Genomic DNA, 19,216 nt, shown 5'->3' on the forward strand with positions numbered 1-19,216 from the left:
CGAAATGAAAACAACTCTTGATTTTTTCAACAAGACTTTTGAAGTGATGACTTCTCGCTTGAAGCAATTAGAAGAAGAAAACACTGAGCTGAAGGAAACAAACAGCTCCCTCTCAATAAAATGCATGCTGCCAAAGAAGCAGGCTCGCAAAAACGAGCAAAGAATCACAATGCTCGAACAATACTCAAGAAACCAAAATGCTGAAATCAAAGGGGTTGTAAGTTTGCCTGGCAAAAGCCTACTGCAGATCCTTGCTACAATAAGACACCGTAAGTGAGCCAGTTTCCCAAAATGACGTGGAAATCTGTCACAGGGTAGCCACTAAATATGACTCATGCTACAACACCTTTCTTGAAAAGGCTCGAAAGAAACGTCTTTCCACCGCTGACCTAGGCCACGAAGATGCTCAGCAGATATATACAAATGAGCATCTTTGTCCAGCACTAAAAAAACTGTTCGGAACAACAATAGCCAAAAAAACGTAACATGAAGTGGAAGTTCGCTTGGGTCAGAAAAGGAAAGATATTTGCGAAAAAGGAGGAATCATCAGGAACACTTCACGTTCGAGGACCAACTGACTTGGCTAAGATACAGTAGCATACACAGCCAGAAAACTGCAGTGTAGCCCCAAAGCAGGATGGAAAACTGCTCCTTATCACCACATGAATTTGCTGCTTTATTAAACAAAATGAAAAGTTCCATTTCATTAGTACACATAAGGGCACAATCGGCTGGAATCAAAGAAGATGAAATCTATGTGTTGCTAAAATCTCTTGGATCAAATTTAGATATTGTTACGATAACTGAAACCTATTATCAAAATGAGTTCGAAATATTTCAATTGTCTGGTTATAAATCCTACTTTTTAAACCGGCACGACAAGGGTGGTGGCGGTGTGATGATGCTGATAAATGATAACTTACAGTGCTTGATCCTTGAACAATTTTCTAAGTTAACAACAGACTACGAAATATTAATGGTCACATGCGGTGTTAACGTATTCTCCATACTGAAACACCCTCCCAGTAGCTCCTTCTCTAAGTTTTCTAGATTTCTTCAAACATATTTAAACTGGATTAATGGTGAAAGTTACACATTAATCCTAGGAGGTGACCTGAACATTAATTCCCTTCGAGTGTGAGGAACACAGACCGAACTTCGTAGAATCCTTGAAGAAAGTGCGTTCATCAATGCTAGATGTTTGCCTACACACATTGAGATTTTAACAGTGACTCTAATTGACGTATTTATCACGAACCTTTCTACTGATCAGCTCACAGCAGGCATCATCAATACGCATATTAGCGATCATTTGCCCATTTTTCTCGCAGCCAGTCATAGTCCTGGTAAACAGTCTAACAAGGCACCCTCTCCAAGTATAGCTTTCAGGAAAATAAATTCCACCACACTGGAGCTTTTTAGTAACAAACATAGTCGTGCAAATTGGACGAGCATTTTTAGAACTGCTCACGCTGAAGAAGCTTATGATACCTTTCTAGACATGTTTAAGGAAGTGTACAACCGTTGTTTTCCATATGAAACCACTAATCACCTGGTAAAGCAAGAAAACCATGGATAACCAGAGAACACATTGCTATAGATGAGAAAAGCAGACTTTACTACCGGTTCATTAGTACAAAAAATATAGATGACTTACGCTGTTTTAAGGCTCACAGAAACAGGCTAAATAATTCTCTTAGAGGTGCCAGGAGAAGATATTATGATAATCTATTTATTCCTGAGGTGCTTAAAAGATCTGATTTTTTATAGAAAAGAATCAACACAGTATGTGGCAGAAATTCCACCTCTGCCCCTCTGATCTCTGTTTCTATTGACGGGAAAATATTAAATGGGACAGAATTAGCTAATGCCTTTAATGATCATTTTGCTTCTTTGGCAAAAAGCACTGACAACGCCAAGTGCACAGAACAGCGCATTTTCGATGACCACCACATCACATGAAATCACTGCCACTATCCTGTCATTAAGTAACAGCAAAAGTGCAGACATTGATGACCTTCAAATGTTGCCAATTGAGCGTGCAGTACATATTATTTCTTCCGCACTAAAACGTATTATAAACCTAATTTTCACATAAGCAAACTTTCCTAGACGGCTCCAAGTAGTGAAAGTGACCATTCTGTTCAAAGGTGGTGAGAGAAATAACTTATCGAATTACCGAACTATCTCTATTTTGCCTGTGTTTTCGAAATGTGTTGAAAAGCTACTCCATAACCGCATGACCAGTTTTTTCCAACATATGCAATTTAATTACAGCCTGTCAATTTGGCTTCAGAAAGAGGTGCTCTACTGAAACTGCCCGCCTAACCCAGAAAGAATACATTCTAGAATCGTTCGAAAAGGAATCAAATGCTTTAGGTATATTTGTTGACTACCCCAAGGCATTCGATTGCCTGAACCGTAACACTTCATTAACAGAACTGAAATACTATGGTTTTCGAGGAACATTCTTGGACCTTTTGGCATTGTATTTTGAACATCGCTGCCAAATGGTAGCAATATATGGTTCTGTGTCTGAAATAAAAGCTATACATGCAGGCATACCACAAGGTAGCATATTAGGTCCCTTGTTATTTAACTTCTATATTAATGATGTGAAAATTGACAGTACATCTAAATTTGTCATCTACACCGATGATATGAGCCTATTTCTGAAAGGAGCAAACGCGTTTGAGTTAATAAGAAGAGGAAATTTGCTATTAGAAAAACTGCACACCCGGAGTAATACTAATTCTTTAACAATACTGTTAAAACAATGGCTGTACTGTTCTGGCCAAAGCAACGTATCATTGACAGCGACCTGCATTTGAAACTTGGTTCTATAGATATAGTTTGTTTTCACACATATAAGAGCCTTGGTGTACTTTTTCAACAACACAAGTCCTGGAACAAACAAGTAGAAGCTGTACTAAGCAAACTATCTAAAACAGTTGGAATGTTGTGCAGGTTACGTTTCTTTCTGCCGCAGAACATCAAACTATTAATTTACAAGTCTGTTTTTGTCACAGCTGAGTTATTGTTTCCTGGTGTGGGGTACCACGACACAAACAAACAAAGACAAACTATACAAGCTGCAAAAGAAAGCAGTACATATTGTCGCCAATAAACCCTACGACACCCACACTGAACCCATTTTCAAGGCATTAAATCTGGGACCCGTAACTGCTATGTAAGACAATACGCTGTAAACCATTATCAGGCATCTCTTAAACATGACACATTCCTACAGCATCTTTCAGGTTTGAGTGTGAAAGAACATGTCCATTCTTTGCGAATGAATGCACACTGGCAAGTTCCAAGAGCCCACACTATGGGCACCAAATGCTGTCCTACATACTACCAACACTGGTGAATTCTCCTGCTGTGTAACTGCTTTCATATATATATATATATATATATATATTTATATAGCATTGCCGGGCATTTGTTAGCTACAGTGACCTTCAATGTGAACCGTCTATGAATTGTGATGACCCGATGTACCTGTTGCACTGCATGCCTTGCAAGAGTGTGGAGACCTCGTCAAGCCTAACATGGCTTTTCGCCTGTGTTTTCCTCAGTATCCGCAATACTAAAATAAAATTTGATTGATTGAATGATTTCAGCGAGAACGTAAAAGCCACCATTTTCTGCGGGTAAAAGTTGAATCCATTTCTGAGTGCCCATGTCGCTAGTTTATTTACTGCCAACTGTATTGTCTCTCATATACTGTCATGGATTACAGGTGGATCACATCCTGTACATAAGCTGTATGGCAACAAATGCCGAGTCACGCGATAAAGCCGTGGGATAGCTCAGCAAGTTCAGAGCCCACAAAAAGCACACGTGCATGGTCGCTACTGCCATCTGCTGGTGGCTCAAAGAAACTGGTTTCGTCAGTGGCTCACTGGTGGGTCACGTCCCACTCAAGAAAATTTTAGGCTGGCCCACCGGTGGGCCCCGGCACACAGGGGGGGCGATGAAGATTGCTACTGCAGTGAATGTGTTAATGTACGCAAAACCCCGATCTGCCATAACAGCAACTTGGAAGTGCCAATGGCTGTGATACTTTTATGTCTTAGTGCAAAGAATTGGGAGCTTTCAATTTCCAAAGCAATGCTTCAAATACAATCATACATAGAAAATTTTTTAATATGTTGCTGTACACACAATGTTGCAAAATGATAAGGATTGGCAGTGGGAATGAACACTCTTAAAGTTTGTAAGAGTGAAGCTTCAAAAGCATATGCTGTGCTTGTGCATTAAAAAAAAAAAGGCACCCTCCTTAAAGTGCTACAAATAATCAAATCTTGGTTCTATGCCTTGCTGAAAAAGGACATTATTCTCGCTTGATCCTTACTTCAGTTGTCTGAAGCCTTTTTCTTAGTACCGCTTATATCAGCAAGTAAGCTACGCTTGGCAGCTTTCTTCCCTGCAGATTTCAGTTCTGCCAGTGGAGCTTCATCCGTAACAGCATACACTTTTGGTGGGATGTAGAGGTCATGTTCCCACTTCTGCTTGCTACGGCGACTTCTTCTTTTGTTTTTCTTTTCAGCCTCAGCATGCAGCAAAGACAAATATTCTCTCTCACTATCAGACTGACAATTTTTTGCAAGGCGTTCGTGCAATGGCACGTCATAGCCATCATCATCTTCATCTTCAGACACTGGTGTCCTGAAATATTTCACCATCTCAGGAATATTCAGTGGGGTTCCATAGTCGCCAAAATTGTGGATCAGTTGTTGTCTCGGACAGCTGATGCGACGTGTTGACAAGTAGTCAGAGAGGCGTTGTAGTATCTTCGGCGTAGCACTCCCCTGTACTGTGTCCTTGGCATCATCCACCTTTCCAGTGCCTTCTTCATCTTGAAACCTGCGTGCCAGTCGCGTCAATTCATCCTTGAAATGAGTAACCCTCTGCTTGACGAGTCCACGTCTTTTAGCGGCCTTATTGATTCGAAGTACAAGGGTGTTTATGATGACAGAAGCCGCATTCGTCGTCGGAAATACCTCGACTGTATTTTGCAAGTCGGACAACAGTTTAACGAAGTTCTCTAACTTGCAGAAGTAGCGCTTAAGCGGGCGGTCCTCGGGCATCGCGCAGCTGTCGCCGCGCAGGTTTGCCCGCTTTACATGCGAAATCGCTGTCTCACACATGGGCGTCTTCTCATTCAGAGAGAGATACTTGAGCCGAGTAAAACCGTCATGCGGCAACTCAACAATGGGAGACGCCATGGCTGTGGCAAGCGCCAGTTCATCACTGCTGTTTAAAAGGACTCGGATGAACGCGTTTGTGATGAACACCATGTAAGCGACAGTGTTGGAGTCCAAGTTCTCGACAGCTGAGCGGTCCGGTTCAGGCACGTCGGCGACTTCTGAGCTGACGCTGACATCTTCGATGTTGTAGACTTCGTTCGCACTCATATCAAGAGGAGCTTCAGTGACGATGCGCCTTATTTTCCTGCCTTGTGACAACAGCTCGATACATTCTTTGCCAAACTCTGTGATCGGACCATACACGAGAAAAACCGAATTGGCAAACTGGGCTGCAAAAGTGCTATCATCTTCCAGAGCGTCTCGGAACATTTGCAAGATTTGCCAACTGTTCACTGTGTTGGTGTGCGAGAGAAACTCGTCGTATTCTTGCACACACTCTGGCTCGAACTGCCACACATCAGACTTTGACAGCCTCCCTCGATAAGCGACGTCTGCGTTATGAACTTGAGGTATACTCGTTTCGAATTTGGCGCTTTCCCTTAGCGTCACACGCGCCGCACACAGATAAATTGCCTGGGTGTGCTCCGGTACGGACAGCACAGTTGTGCTCCTGTTGACAAATGCATTGCGCTTACGCAACGCATTTACGAGAAACCCGAGGACAGTACAGCTGCTCAGATCATCGGCCAATGTCTCTGTTCTCAAGATATATAGCTCCTTCGATCCCGCTTCTTCTTTCATGTATTCAAAGACTGCATTTTCAACGCATGGGTTGTAAGTAGTCCATAAAAAACAAATACTTGCATTTTCGTTGTCACTCATGGCAGCGAGCAGGGCTAAATGAGTACAGCACTAAGAGCGTCTTAACACACCACTTTTCTTTTTTCCAGCGTCTAGTGTTTGCAGCGTCTGTAGACACAATTCCACGCCACACAACGTCAGTAACGATGTCGACGATGTAACGCCGTGAAACCGGTAAAAAGTTAGTTCGCGCCAAATACTGTGGCACCAACGCACGCGCCTGGAGCAGGAACCGATAGGGACACCAGCCCCCTAGCGCATAAAACCTAGCGCCTTATCGCCTCTAGGCATTCTAGGTGTTTCAAAAATCCTTAGGTTGCGATGTTTACGTGCATTTGAGTCGCGTCGAAAAGTACCTAGGCATCTCGTTTTCTTTTCACGCGAGTTAACCGCGCGAACTCCGACCGCGCAACTAAATTGGCGGCTTGAGCTGTGTTGTTTTCCTCTCGCTGTGCTAGCTGTCGCTTCCAGCGTTTCTTAGTGCCGATTTGCAGTGGCGTTGCGCGGGGCACGCGTCACGACATCCAACTGAAGCGATTGCGCAGATCCCGTCTGCGGTGTTTCCCGTCGGTGGAGACGTGCAGATTCAGCTTTGATGGCCATCAGTGTTCAGCCTGCAAATTTCACGATTTTGCATGTGGGAGACAACGACCTGTCGAGGTCCAACGCGAATCCGCAGTTTATCAGGGACAGCATCAAGGTACGTGGTTGTACAATACGACGAACCTCGGCAAATTTATCTAATGAATTCTTATTTATAATTTTGCATCATAGGCCGTCGTCTGCATCTGCTGCGCGACGTGCCCCCCTCCCCCTCCCTGTAGTGCTTGTCTTCGGGGTCTTGCCATCTTGCCCCGAAGGTTTTCCACGGCAGACGCTGAGGCCAGCCGTTGCTTGCTCGACCGCTGTCGCTTGTTCAACCTCAAGTTGACGGCTACGACCCGGACGTAAGTACCCGTCTCATGTTTATCTTTCTGTACGCCTTTCGAGTGAACAGAGCACAAAAATGCAAGTAAAATGAAGACCAGACGAACATAGCTCTGACTTGCAACAACATTTGGGCATCGAAGTTTGTACATGGCAAACAAGAGACGAGGAAGAGTAGTTTAAGGCCTGTTGCCGCGAACTGGCGTGCTCTCGGCCATCTCGGCCTTGCCCAGCTGAACCAAACGTCGTTTGTTTGAACGACTGGTCGCCGCGCGATACTTTTCCGTCATGAATTTTCCTGACCAGACGGATTTTCGTTGATACAGTCTTAGCCTTGTTCTGCAGTCACCTCAGCTTCCATACTTCCCTGCGTCTGATGATCTTTGTTTCTGGAGGCGAAACAACCCACAAATTCAGGTGTGCGTCCACAAGTAATGCAGTGCAGTTGCCCTTCAAGGCCAGCTTTCACCATGACGGCACTCGCACTCAACATTTCATAACAGAGTGGCTACTCTTGCAAGCATGCTAACTGCTTAATTGCTGCACGAGGAAGGTCTGCAGTATACCACATAGTCTACACACATGAGAAACTTCAACTCATGATAGCACGCAGCAACATAGCTACTATGGGGCAGAAACAGAGGCTAACAAAAATGGTTTAACTTAAATTCAGGACAACGCAATGAGCTATATGGAAATGAAAGTGATAAATGTGTCATTAAGAGACAAGAGGAAAGTAGAGTTGGTCAGGGAGCAAACGCAGGGTAACAATATACTAGTTGAAAACAAGAAGAAATGGGCTTGGGCAGGGCATGTGTAGGCAATATAACCACTGGTCCATAATGGTAACAGATAGGATTCCAAGGGAAGCGAAGCACAGCAAGGAGTGGCAGAAAGTTAGGGAGGCTGATGAGATTCGGAAGTGTGCGGGGAAACTGTTGCCGCTGCTGGCACAGGGCGGGGTTAATGGGAGAGATGTGGGAGAAGCCGTTGTCTTGCAGTGGACATACTCAGGCTAATGACGTTGATCGCCATATCATTCTCTGCACGTTCCCTGAATTTGTCCTATTTCTGAGCAAATTCTGTTTTCTTTTCAGCTTCACTTCTTGGATACAGCAAAAGCGCAGAAGAGGCAACTTTTTGTTGGTGACGGGTACCACCTGTCGGCAGGCAAAGGAATTGAAGAGCTAGCCAAGATCCCCATCAGAGGCCTGGCAAAGGTGTACGTAGCAGGTATTCTTGCACCTTTCTCAGGTGGGCCAGCCAGGCAGTTCCTTTAGCAGTGCCATCACTGTGTTACCATGGCCCACCAGCACGGGGACTGCTTTGAGTACCGGAGGCTGTAGAACCTGAACTACTCCCTGCATTACTCATAGCAGTGGATACTGCAGTGACAGTGAGGCCTGTTTCTGATGTGTTTCTGAGCTGTATCTACTGCTTGGAATTTGTTGACTTCACCTGGGGCTCTTTAACATGCAGTGGCATCACACAGCACACCGGCGTTCTTGCATTCGGCAAACCTGGCGGCATTTGCGGCCAAAATTAATCCGGAGCCCACTACGGCTTTGCTTGTAGCCCACGTGGATCTTTGAGACGTTACAGCCCATGTGACAAGTATTATTCACATTGACTGATGTTGTGCTGGCCTCCTTCAGAATTCCTACCAATGACAAGTTAGAAATCTTGGGTGGGAAGAATAATTGTGAAGGACATAAAGTGTGTGGACCTTTACTTCTCTGCGAGCTGCGTCTCTGCAAATAGCAAGCCTAGGTTAGTGCCGGTAGAATACAACTATTGTATATTTTTCTCTTGAGGAATACTGGTAAACTGCCTTTCATGATCTGAAAATGCTTGCCAAATGCACTCCATCCCATTCTTATTCGTCTAGTTACTTCAGTTTCGTGGTCCAGATCTGTGGTTACTACCTGCCCTGGGGACATAAGTGACAGTAATTGATGCACAGAATATTTTACGTATCAGGCTACCGGACAGTCAGTACTGTTACCATTTGTGTTGGGAAACTAGGGGTCTATGTCTGTGGAACCTGGGCCACATTCAGATGGGGAGCCCGAGATAGCAGAATTTCTAGAGCTCAAAATGAATCAAGTTCAAAAGCATTGTCACATGCACATTCTGCTGCAGTGACTTGCATGTCACTGCCTGGATGGAGCTGGAGCTGCTCTTATAGGAGGCTGGTTGTGCAGCTGTTGATTGCATTTTGTAGAAAGGGGAGATGGCTCACTTCACTCATTGTGACGTGCTAATGGGGCAAATTATGATGTGATGTGTACTGAGTGAATTTGTGTGCTAATTGAATTTCCTCATTGAAAGTTAGTTTCCTAGTGTTGTGCGTGCATTGCAAATTTGGATACGGCTTAAAGAGTACAAGTGCTGTGGTATGCAGCTGTTACCATTTGTACAAAACATTTAGCTCTGCACATTTGTTTGCCTATCCTCCGCTCAGGTCTTTTTTTGTAGTGCAGAGATAGGAACGGTAAATTAGCTGGGCACAAGCGGTGCTTACGGAATGCCAATATGGGTAGTATTGGTTGTATTGGTTTATTGGTACTACCTGTTGTGGCTGCATGCTAGTGTCTGTTCATCGAAAGAAGCGACACTAATCGGTTACTGTATATATTGGTTCTGTCTGTACTGTTCCCGTTCCTTGCAGAGTGCATCACAAGATAGTGCTGAGGAAGGTTGTTTTCACATGCGACCATTCTTTGTCTAGTGGACAGTCTTGTCACATTCCCAGTTCTGCCAGTGTGTTCTTGAAGGTAAACTATATCGGAATGTCTGTGTACTTAATTGCTGTGCATTAGCAGCATAGCCGTGCAGAGAAAGGTAGTAGTGCACCCCCCATATGGCGTGATGGAGAGCGTGCAAATTTTGTCCCTTACAGTAACCACATGGCTCACAGAGGTGTTTCTTGATGCCTTACCTCCTTGCATCTCTGGATGAATTACAAAATTCTGCTTACAATGTACACAGTATAGTAAGCTTGTATGCTGTTAACTTTGGTGTGACTCCTGTTGTTGTGCTGACTTCTGGGAAACGCCATTGGTTAGCGTGAGACAAGGGACCGGAGCATGGCATCATCTGCTAGCCATTATCACACTTTTATACACTTATGTATTTCTGCAGGCTTCTTTCAGCTCTGCAGTAAATCACCTTTTAAGTGGCTGGTATTGCATTGCAATTGCTTTTGTAATTATACTTATCCTGCATTCATGACTAATTATGCCATGGCAATGACTGCACTTGTTTTTACCTGCTCTCATTGCAGTCATTTTCAAATCACACGGTGCCTGTCAGTGCAAGTGCAGCAGTACAGTCCTGGGCACTGCCCATGCTTTCTGGAGGTACCTATTTTACGCATAAATAAAGTGACCATAAATATAATGCGAGTGTGGAGTTTGAGACCTAACGGAAATGAAAACAAAAATTCTAACTATAACGCGGTCCCGGCCTGCTCATGCCAACTACAACCGAGGGCTTGGAAAAAATGGAGACGGCACGCAAAAATCCGAAAGCAATGTATTGTCTTCACATTAACATTATATAAACATTATTTCAGAGGCAACTCTCCAGAAGAACGTGCAATATCGTCGAGCGCAACAAAGCCTCCTATGAGTTAAATGCAGTCTCCCGCACAGCAGCAACCGCCATCAGCGCCAAGCCACCATTGCAGCATGTTTTATGCCGCCCAGTCCTGTGTCCTTTCGCCCTTCTTTTCGCTACTCCACCCATCTATTTCAGTGCCCTCTCTTTCTCGGCGGCCTGCACAGCCTTATTTCCACTTCTGAATTTTCACCTTATGCGCGCAGCATGGCCCCAAGGGCATCGCAAAGTTTGCTTTTTCTAGGAGCTTGGTAGTCTTGTGTTGAAGCTTGCTGTAGGTAGCTTCAGGAGCAGCGAGGAAAAAAAATCACGTTATATTTGCCCTTGCTTTCGAATATAACACAATATGCATTCTGAAATCAGTGAAGTGAGGAAAAAACTCATGGTATATTTGTGTAATTGCAGTACTTTTTGCAAGACTGCTCTCTAAATCTCAGTTTTGCCAAAAGAGTTCTAAACAGGTCCAGAGGCCATTGTGGCACAAACAGTCAATGTTTAAATTCCATCTGTTGTTGCTCCAGGGCATAAACATGAATTGTGTGCTACATGCTATATGTAGTGTGAAATATTCATAAGCGAACATTTTTTTGGACCGCAGAACTGTATCGGTGTTGTGTGAATGAGGTATTGAATGGCCTGGCATCATACATAGAAAATAGATCTATCGAGCTCTGTTAGGTGCTTCCTTATGTAGCTAGGACAGCATAACCGGGGAGTGGAAAAGAGAAAGAGGGCATGCCCTATTCAGAGTGGAAAGAAAAATGCAGCTCACATTACAGCATGTTGTATCACAGAACATGTCGGAATGAGTCAGCACTTTTATTGTGTAATTGACGTATTCACAGTAGGTGCCGTAAGGAAGTCATAAATTTATTGCAGGAGGACTCCTCCTCTTTAACTGCAATTTCACAATTCTCAGCTCTGAATTTTGCATTTATCAGGCTAGCTTCAGAGCTTCCAATGCACATTAGGGCATTGATTGGGTTGCTCTATTAACGCTTCCTGCACCAAATGTGGCATCCGCATACACATGAATGCCAGAAAGGCTGGGCCAGTCTTCTGTTCCCAGTAGATATGATAGAGGGTAGGGTAGGCATCGCAAAAGACACATTTATTTGAATATTGGGTAATGCAGTACCACCTGTGCATTCGGGTAAGGACGTGTTTATATGTGCTTGTCTGTAGCTGCCACCAAATGACGGCCTCCTCTCATGAGAGGCACTTATGCAGTGGTAGTAACCTCTGGGTAGCAAGGTGGTAATGTTGCTCTATGTCTGACTACTAGGCGAGGCCCAGCCTGGAGATGGGCATGGTGTTCCATCTTCTGTCCAGCTGCCTGTTTGCCTCAGGACTCAGAAAATGCTTGCTCGAGTCTAGCATGGGCACGCTGGTTGCTCATATCCACATCACTTCAACACTGGGTATATGACGTGGGTGGGTTCGTGAGTAGCCGGTGGGCTATAGGGAAATATGTCCTGCATGGCAGGAATGCCAGGCTGATCGGGGAATGGTGATTATTGTGGTGATTGAAGTCCTGGAGAGGATAGCGAGGCCAATGGCAAACTCTTCGGTCTTCAGTGTGTTGGTGGTGAGGATGGATACTGTGGCTACTTTTCTGAGTTATTGATCTCTCCCACTTATGGTGGAGGCCTGGATGATGGGATAGCAGGCTGCGGACTGCTGCTGCCTTTTTACATAGCTGTACTTTGGCCTCTTCCCTTGCTCGTTGCCAGTTTTGGTGGTATTCCTGGTGCAGGTTCTTAAGGAGAGGGGCAGCTCATATTTGGCCCATAATCTCTAATGACGAGGGTGTTGATATAAGGCTGTAACCAATCCAGCTTTAGCATTGGTCGCCCAGGATTTGAAAAACATGGTGGCCGGCTGGGGACAGCAGAAGTCATTGTTGTCTAGTGAGGTGTGTTTTGATAAGTTCCCAGGTGGTGGCAACTCCGGTGGCATGCAGTTTTTCAGTGGAAGCCGTGGGGTGCAGCCCAAGGGCTACCGTGTAGGCTTTCCTAAATAGGATGTCTATCTTTTTGTTTTCAGCTGATTTCAGGGTTTCAGAGGGGACCATGTACGTGATCCAACTGTTGATCATTGCTTGGATGAGGCAGAGGAGGTCCCCATTCTTGAGTCCTTCGTGTCTGTTGGTAACTTGGCTGGTCATTCGTAGCACTTGGCCTGTTGCCAGGGTGAGAAGGCTGATGGCTTATGCCACGCTGCCATCTTGTTGTATATGTAAGCTCAGTATGCAGGAGCTGGGCACTGTAAGGATCGCGTTGCCTTCCATGTAAATATGCATGTCCACAGGCACGAGGTGGCCCCTGGTCTCTCCGACATAGAATGAGGAGTTCAGACTTGGCTGTTGAAAGAGAGAAACGTACCGAGCTCGCAGTGGGTCATGTGAGCAAGGAGAATGAGGGAACTCCAACAACCTTGGTGACTGTTGAGGTGCAGTAGGCCATGTGCTGCGCAGTGTATAATCTTTCAAAAGACACCGTACCCAATTTTTTATTTATTCATTTACATATACTGCTGTCTCAATGCGAGACATTGCAAGCATGGTTACATAGGAGAAATTAAGAAAATTGTGATACATGAATAGGCACTTGTATGACAAACTGCTCAGTTGGTAGGTGTCACAACGAGCCATCAAGTTCATTCCACAGCTCAGCTGTGCATGAGGAAAAACAAAATTTACGACAATTGAGGAAAGACCTGAATGGTGCAATGTTCATAGGATTGCTCCAGCGGGTCACTTGAGCAGAATTACTGGTAAATGAAATGGGAGCAGCTAAAGAAACGGACTTGTGCACAATTTTATGGTGCATGATAAGCCGATCACACTGTCGTCGATGCTTTGGGAAAGTTAGTGATAACACATGGTAATACTTTGAAGGGGGAAAGTTACGGTCATAGCGGTTAAAAATGAATCTTACTGCCGTTTTTTGTACCAACTCAAGTTTACCTTTGCCATGCGCAAGATGAGGTGACCACACAACTGACGTGTATTCAAGAAGAGGCCTGACAAGGGGTTTATAAGATGTTAGTTTGCATTCTTTAGGCGCACCTTTTAAAGTTCTTAGGTAGCCTATTTTTTGCAATATTTTGCGTATATAGTGTCATCGTTTACGGCATTTTAGGCCAGAGGAAAATACTATGCCAAAGTGCCAGAATTTGGAGAGGCTTTGTAATGTGTGTTCCACACTGGCGTACTTGATTGGTACAGTTGTTTTTGTTCATAAATGTCATTGCGACATTATAATTATCTTTAGAGTTAAACTATATTTTTTCTACTTAATACGTTGCCGGAAACGCGATTTCCCGGCTACTATGCTTAAAATTTTTGACAAATTGTAATCATATAATACGTTAAACTGCACATGTGCAAACATACAAGTGGGCCGAACGAGAGGGCACATGACGTGTTTTTTGCAGCAGTTCCCCTCTGTGGTGGCTTCTTTGCAGTGCCTCAATGTGACGAGGCGAAGCACCACCACCGCCATCAAGAACAAAAAATAAAAACTGCGTGCTAGCGTTCGCAATGGCCATTTCTGTGGGGTCGCGATATGAAGAGGAGAAACGCTGAGGTTTCTTCGCGGTGCATAAGGGAAGCGAGGCGAAGCTTCTACCAACTACAGCGATGCACTTATATATGAATTGGCCGGGTCTGGGAAACTCAGCTTAAAAAGCAGAAACACTGCGACAATTAGCTGCCGCAGTGGCTTTCCCACAGTACTGGAGAGCAAAGGGGCGAAGCATCCGAAAATTACAAGGCAGAGATTTTGGTTACTTTTGTCACTGCCATCGACGGACAGTACGCATTACGAATTTCCTTCCGCGCTAAAGAAAGCGCAAACGCGGACTGAATTCAGCGAGCTCTGGAATAGGATCTGTTCAGCTCTTGTGCCAAGAAATGCCAATCGGCATTTTTATAAAGTGTAATTGTCAATAAATGTCTTTTTACCTCAATTCACTGTCAGATTTCTCAAAATGAGGCGGGTTCGATAATACGTTCCTTCCGGCAAGTAAAAAAAGACATATAACGAGGTTTTACTGTATTCCTGTCAATCAGCGGTGCAGACTTATCACAGCCGCCATTTAATGCACCTGCGTAGTGCTCACAAAGAAGTCTCCCGCCAGATTCTTTCCACGGAGCGCATGGTTAGCGGCGCTAGGGACGGCACATGCAATGACATCCATCTAACTACTGAACACGAGGGTTCCAAGGTTCGAGCTACGCTGTCGAGAGAGACTTGGTAGTAACATACGACCGCACTCTGTGGATCGAGGCGGTAGCTCGTCTGCTGCCAACTCGTCAGTGCCAAATATTCTTGGTATCCAGCTAGTCCAGTTTCCTTAAGTCCTCAAAAGCATTGTGCACTCTGTGGGGCTAAGTTTGGGGAAATCCAGGACGGAGCTAACAGAGTTTATTGCGAAAACTTTGTTATCGGGAACGGGATCCATACCAGCTGCTGGTATCAACGAAGCGACAAAAGATGCCTTCAATGTCTGGCCGGCGGTCGCTTTTATTTCGGCTGCTGCTAGCCCCATGTGCAGTCAACAATCACGGAGTCTGCGTTTATGTCATGGTTCGCGTCACTTTTTGGAGGTGACATCATCATAGAGTCCAAAGTTTGAATCAGAGTGGTGGGAAAATCGTTCTGAACTCCGAATCCAAATCTCTCTGCAATAAATTAGTATTTTGCTGCTGGAAAAACAACAAGAACTCTTTGAAATGCCCACATATCGAATCTTGCTCTAACAATCGTTGTTCTCAATGTCCCTTTAAGCTGAGTCAGGTGAAAATAGTGACTCTGTCATTAAAATGCAGTTAGCAATACAGACCAGCTTTGAAGGATGCAGATAGAAAGGGCACATACATAACCAGTGCATTTGTCTTTGCACTGTGGTTTTGCAAGGAAAGGAACCTCTCTTGCAGCTAAACTAATTCTGCGTGTGTGTTTGGCTTTCTCTTGCATGTGCACGCCAAAGACCTGCAGCATGGCATCACCAGTGGTTCGTCTGCTGCAAGGAAGCAACTTCTTTAATATTCAGCATTCAACATGTTGCAAGTGCAATACGTGAAAGTTGCTGTCCAACTGTGGATAATGTAAACAGCCTAAAATTTCCTGCGGGTGAACTGCTTCATTATGAGAGTTCATGGTACTGGAGGGCACTGGCCCACAGAATAAATTGCTGTTCCCTAGTACGTTTCTTTTGTCACTTTATTGCAGTTTTATGTGTCGACCTATACTGTTGGAGAGAGATTGCCTTCGTGTGCTCATTAAATGACTGCATTACAAAAGCCTGTATATCGACAAAGTAGACCTGTGTGCCTGGAGTGTGAAAACTTACCACAGCACTTGAGTGTGCTTAGTGAACCTGCAATTGTGGTCTCGCCATCTTATTGACTAGGGCCTTCCTGTAGCATGCAACCTTGCAAAATTGCAGTCCACCAAATGTTGACGAAAGAAAAAAAATGCATAAATCCACGACTCAGGGGATGACTTTGCATTTACTTCCATGGACTGGATTTACACATGTGTAACTGCACCATACTACATTAATAGCAAAGGCAGCACCGTGCTTGCAACAAGCAGATTTGATAGAATTGAGGAAAGAAAAAATAGAAGCAAACATAAGAAACGAGACCAGGGTAACGCATTAGCAGAAAAGAAAGTCCTTGCAAACGCAGAAAATGCAACCAACAAGCTACTATAGCAACATAGAGCCGCAGTAGCTCAGCTGGACGCTGGTTCGACCCAGGCTGCAGCGGCCACATTTCAACGGAGGTGAAATGGTCGAGGCCTGTGTACTGTGCATATTAACAAACCACTTCCCCTGCTTGGTCTCCTGCCTACTTCTTGCCTGTCCTAGTATTGAAGTCTCCCATCAGTACGGTGTACTCAACTAGCCTTATGTCATCCCACAGCACAGCCCATATTCCTCCTTAAAACCAATTATGGGGCAGGGCTTGGTGGAGATAATATGGCAATGGAACTGTAGGAACTTTGCAGAAAACGGGAGATCCTACAGCTCCACATTGAAACCCTCTCAAAAGAGAAAAGCCTACAAGAAACAAAAGAGAAAAGCCTACAAGAAACAAAGGTAAAAAATGATTATGGTATAACGCAGTAAAACCGATCAAGACGTGCGAAAGTGAGTCGACTCAATTCTCGATTTGGGCAAAGTTAATTTTGAGGGGTGGGCCAACATATACCCTGCCATTCCGACATACTGAGACATCCTAAATTATTACAGGGGCTGATGGAAGTGCTACTAAGCCCCGCACAAAAAACTAACCAAAGGAGAGGTGGTAGATTAGAGAAGGCTGCAGATGCACCTGCTCACACCTGCATAAACTCCAAAAGATGTGCCCTGCATAATATACTGAAAAATGCCCGTGTTGCAAGCTAACCGACAGCCATACATGTAACATGGACCTGCCCGCATGCAGTTGGATCTGAAAAAAAGAGAACCCAAGCGTGACACAGTGGGAACACCTGCTGCCCAGCGAGGAAGGAGATGTACAGAGGTTTCTCGTACATCAAGCCAATACGGCAGCAACCAGGTGCGGCATCCTAGACCAAGGGTCAACCACAGCACGTGGCAGCCTGTAAGGGCTGCCGATGTCTCTAAAAAATGTGGAAATAGAATTTGTCTAATACTTAACTACTTATGTCTACTGTCTACTACTGTCTAATACTTAATACTTAAGTCAATGTACATAATGCCCTAATCCAATTTTGGGTATGGGCCAAGCAAAGTTTCACCTTACGGCAATCTGATACTAAATGGCAGTTGCCAGTATCCCTCGAGGGAAATAAGAGTTGTGGCTTCATAATCCCCTCGGGGGTTTTTTTGGATTGCTCGTGAAGGAGTGCTTTCACGCTAAAAAGTAAAAGTTCACGAGAATAAAACGTGAAAATGCTAAGCAAACGAAGACCACTCACTTGGTCCACAGAAATATGACAATACAGCACGACACACAATGAAACTGTGCACACTACCTCCCGATTGAGCTCATAGCACAAAAAAAGAAGCGAGGCCCCATTCTTCATTCTAGATATATATAGCAACCCAAAAAGCGGAGTCCTATAATAATGAAAGCCATGAACGAAGCCAGAAAAATAAGCAAAACGAATCCCCTAATAGTATCAATGCAAAACGCATGGCAGGGGGTTACAGAACAATTTTAAATAAAGGAATGAGCCTCTGGCAACACATTCGAGGTGATGGCTACACACGCGATGGTTCTGCTAGTGCCAACTAGGATAGAGAATAGTGTGCAAGCCAACACATGCCCGGACTTGACCCTATGCTAAAACATCATACATGCACAATGTAGAAACATAAATGAGAACCGAGGAAGCGACCATTACTTAGCTGCACACTCAAGAAGAAGGGAGACACGAGTGGTAAACTGGGATAAGAAAGAGGGCAAGGCAATGCAGATGGCAAGAAGATTGAAAAACAAAAAGAGTGCACTGACTCTTGAAGGATGCAGAGCACACCACAAGGACTATAGGGATAGAAGCAGAAAACAAAGCCCCTGACAAAGCCACGTTGTGCTCAGAGGTGTTGCTCACGATGATGATGCCGATCGTAGGGCAGGCAGTGAGAGTGGGTCTGGTAGTGTTTTTGAAAATCTGGAATGTCTGGTAGAAATGAGGTCTTGCTTTTCGGGCCTGTTGTAGTGGCTTGTCATGTGGTGTAGATATGGTGGCTCATTGCTAAAAAAGCTTTCCTTGCAGGAGGAGCCCTCGCAACTTTCGACAACATTCAGCAAGAGGTTGTCAACATAGCCTGCGGAGAAAAACACCAAATTAGAGGTTGTTTGAGTACACAGCCACGATATTAGACGAAGTATCTATCCAAGTTTGTTCACTTAGCATCAAGTTGCTCATAATTCAGCATGTTTCCACTAAATGATAAACTGCAAGTCTAATAAACTACAGCTGACTACAGAAAACCTGCGTACATTACCAAAAAAAAGAAACAGTTGGTCGCTGTGATCGCATCAGGCAACTGCGAATGATGTTTCTTTGAGTGTATCATTTTTCTAATCATATAACCAGTTTAAGTTTGTATTTTCTGCTACTACATGGTATTCTGTTGGTGATATCAGTTTGGTGATGATTTGCTGTTGGTGGTATTCTTTTCCCTGCTGCATGTTCTATGGGAGGTAGGGCCTGTCTAAGCCACAAAACCGTGGCTTTTATCTCGCCTTCCTTATTACAGTTTGCTGTACAGCGTTTTTCTCGTATGTTTCTATCATTTAACATTTTGACTGCGGTAGAAAAAAAGAAAGAAAGACAGGGAGAAAGAAAGAAAGGAGGAAAGAGAGAAAGAAAGAAAATTACAAACGTAGCAGTAGCGTGAGCACAGTTACAGGAAGGCTTGTAAAGGTCTAAAACTGCTTAGGTAAAACTTGGTTTACATGTCAAGGTTTTTTTTTTGGAATACATTTTTTAGACGTTTACTAGCTCTGTGCTTCGTGGGTACAGGCTAAGCAGAAGGGAATACATGCCATCAGATGAAGAACTAGACAAAGAACACTGAGAATGAAAACACATACCCAAGCACAAGAAGGCTGCACTCAATCTACCCAGAAGACTATGACCACTGTGTGGCATATAAGCGGACCT

General features: G+C 44.4%; 2 protein-coding genes across 11 annotated transcripts; one reads left to right on the top strand and one right to left on the bottom strand.

The window, feature by feature from the left end:
* Window positions 1-4,134: 4,134 nt before the first annotated feature.
* On the bottom strand, window positions 4,135-6,120 carry LOC144115059 (uncharacterized). The gene has a single exon (XM_077649192.1). The coding sequence runs from the start codon at window positions 6,036-6,038 to the stop codon at window positions 4,362-4,364; it is 1,677 nt and encodes a 558-aa protein (XP_077505318.1). The 5' UTR covers window positions 6,039-6,120; the 3' UTR covers window positions 4,135-4,361.
* Window positions 6,121-6,356: 236 nt separating this feature from the next.
* LOC144115061 (uncharacterized) lies at window positions 6,357-18,529 on the top strand. 10 transcript variants are annotated; one of them, XR_013311226.1, is made up of 6 exons: window positions 6,357-6,717; window positions 6,792-6,964; window positions 8,042-8,177; window positions 10,231-10,306; window positions 12,612-12,757; window positions 15,561-15,777. XR_013311226.1 is itself a non-coding variant. In XM_077649196.1 (4 exons), exons 1-3 carry the CDS (start codon window positions 6,613-6,615, stop codon window positions 8,133-8,135), a joined length of 372 nt encoding a protein of 123 aa, XP_077505322.1. In that variant the 5' UTR covers window positions 6,357-6,612; the 3' UTR covers window positions 8,136-8,166; window positions 18,323-18,529. The 10 variants fall into 10 exon arrangements, 3 of the variants coding, with proteins under 3 accessions (XP_077505322.1, XP_077505320.1, XP_077505319.1); XR_013311225.1 differs by lacking the exon at window positions 10,231-10,306 and adding an exon at window positions 9,616-9,721 and having other exon boundaries at window positions 8,042-8,166; XR_013311224.1 differs by having other exon boundaries at window positions 6,358-6,717; window positions 8,042-8,166.
* The last annotated feature ends 687 nt before the right edge of the window (window positions 18,530-19,216 follow it).

Source organism: Amblyomma americanum, chromosome 1 (genome assembly GCF_052857255.1).
Source record: "Amblyomma americanum isolate KBUSLIRL-KWMA chromosome 1, ASM5285725v1, whole genome shotgun sequence".
Taxonomy (NCBI): Eukaryota; Metazoa; Arthropoda; class Arachnida; order Ixodida; family Ixodidae; genus Amblyomma; species Amblyomma americanum.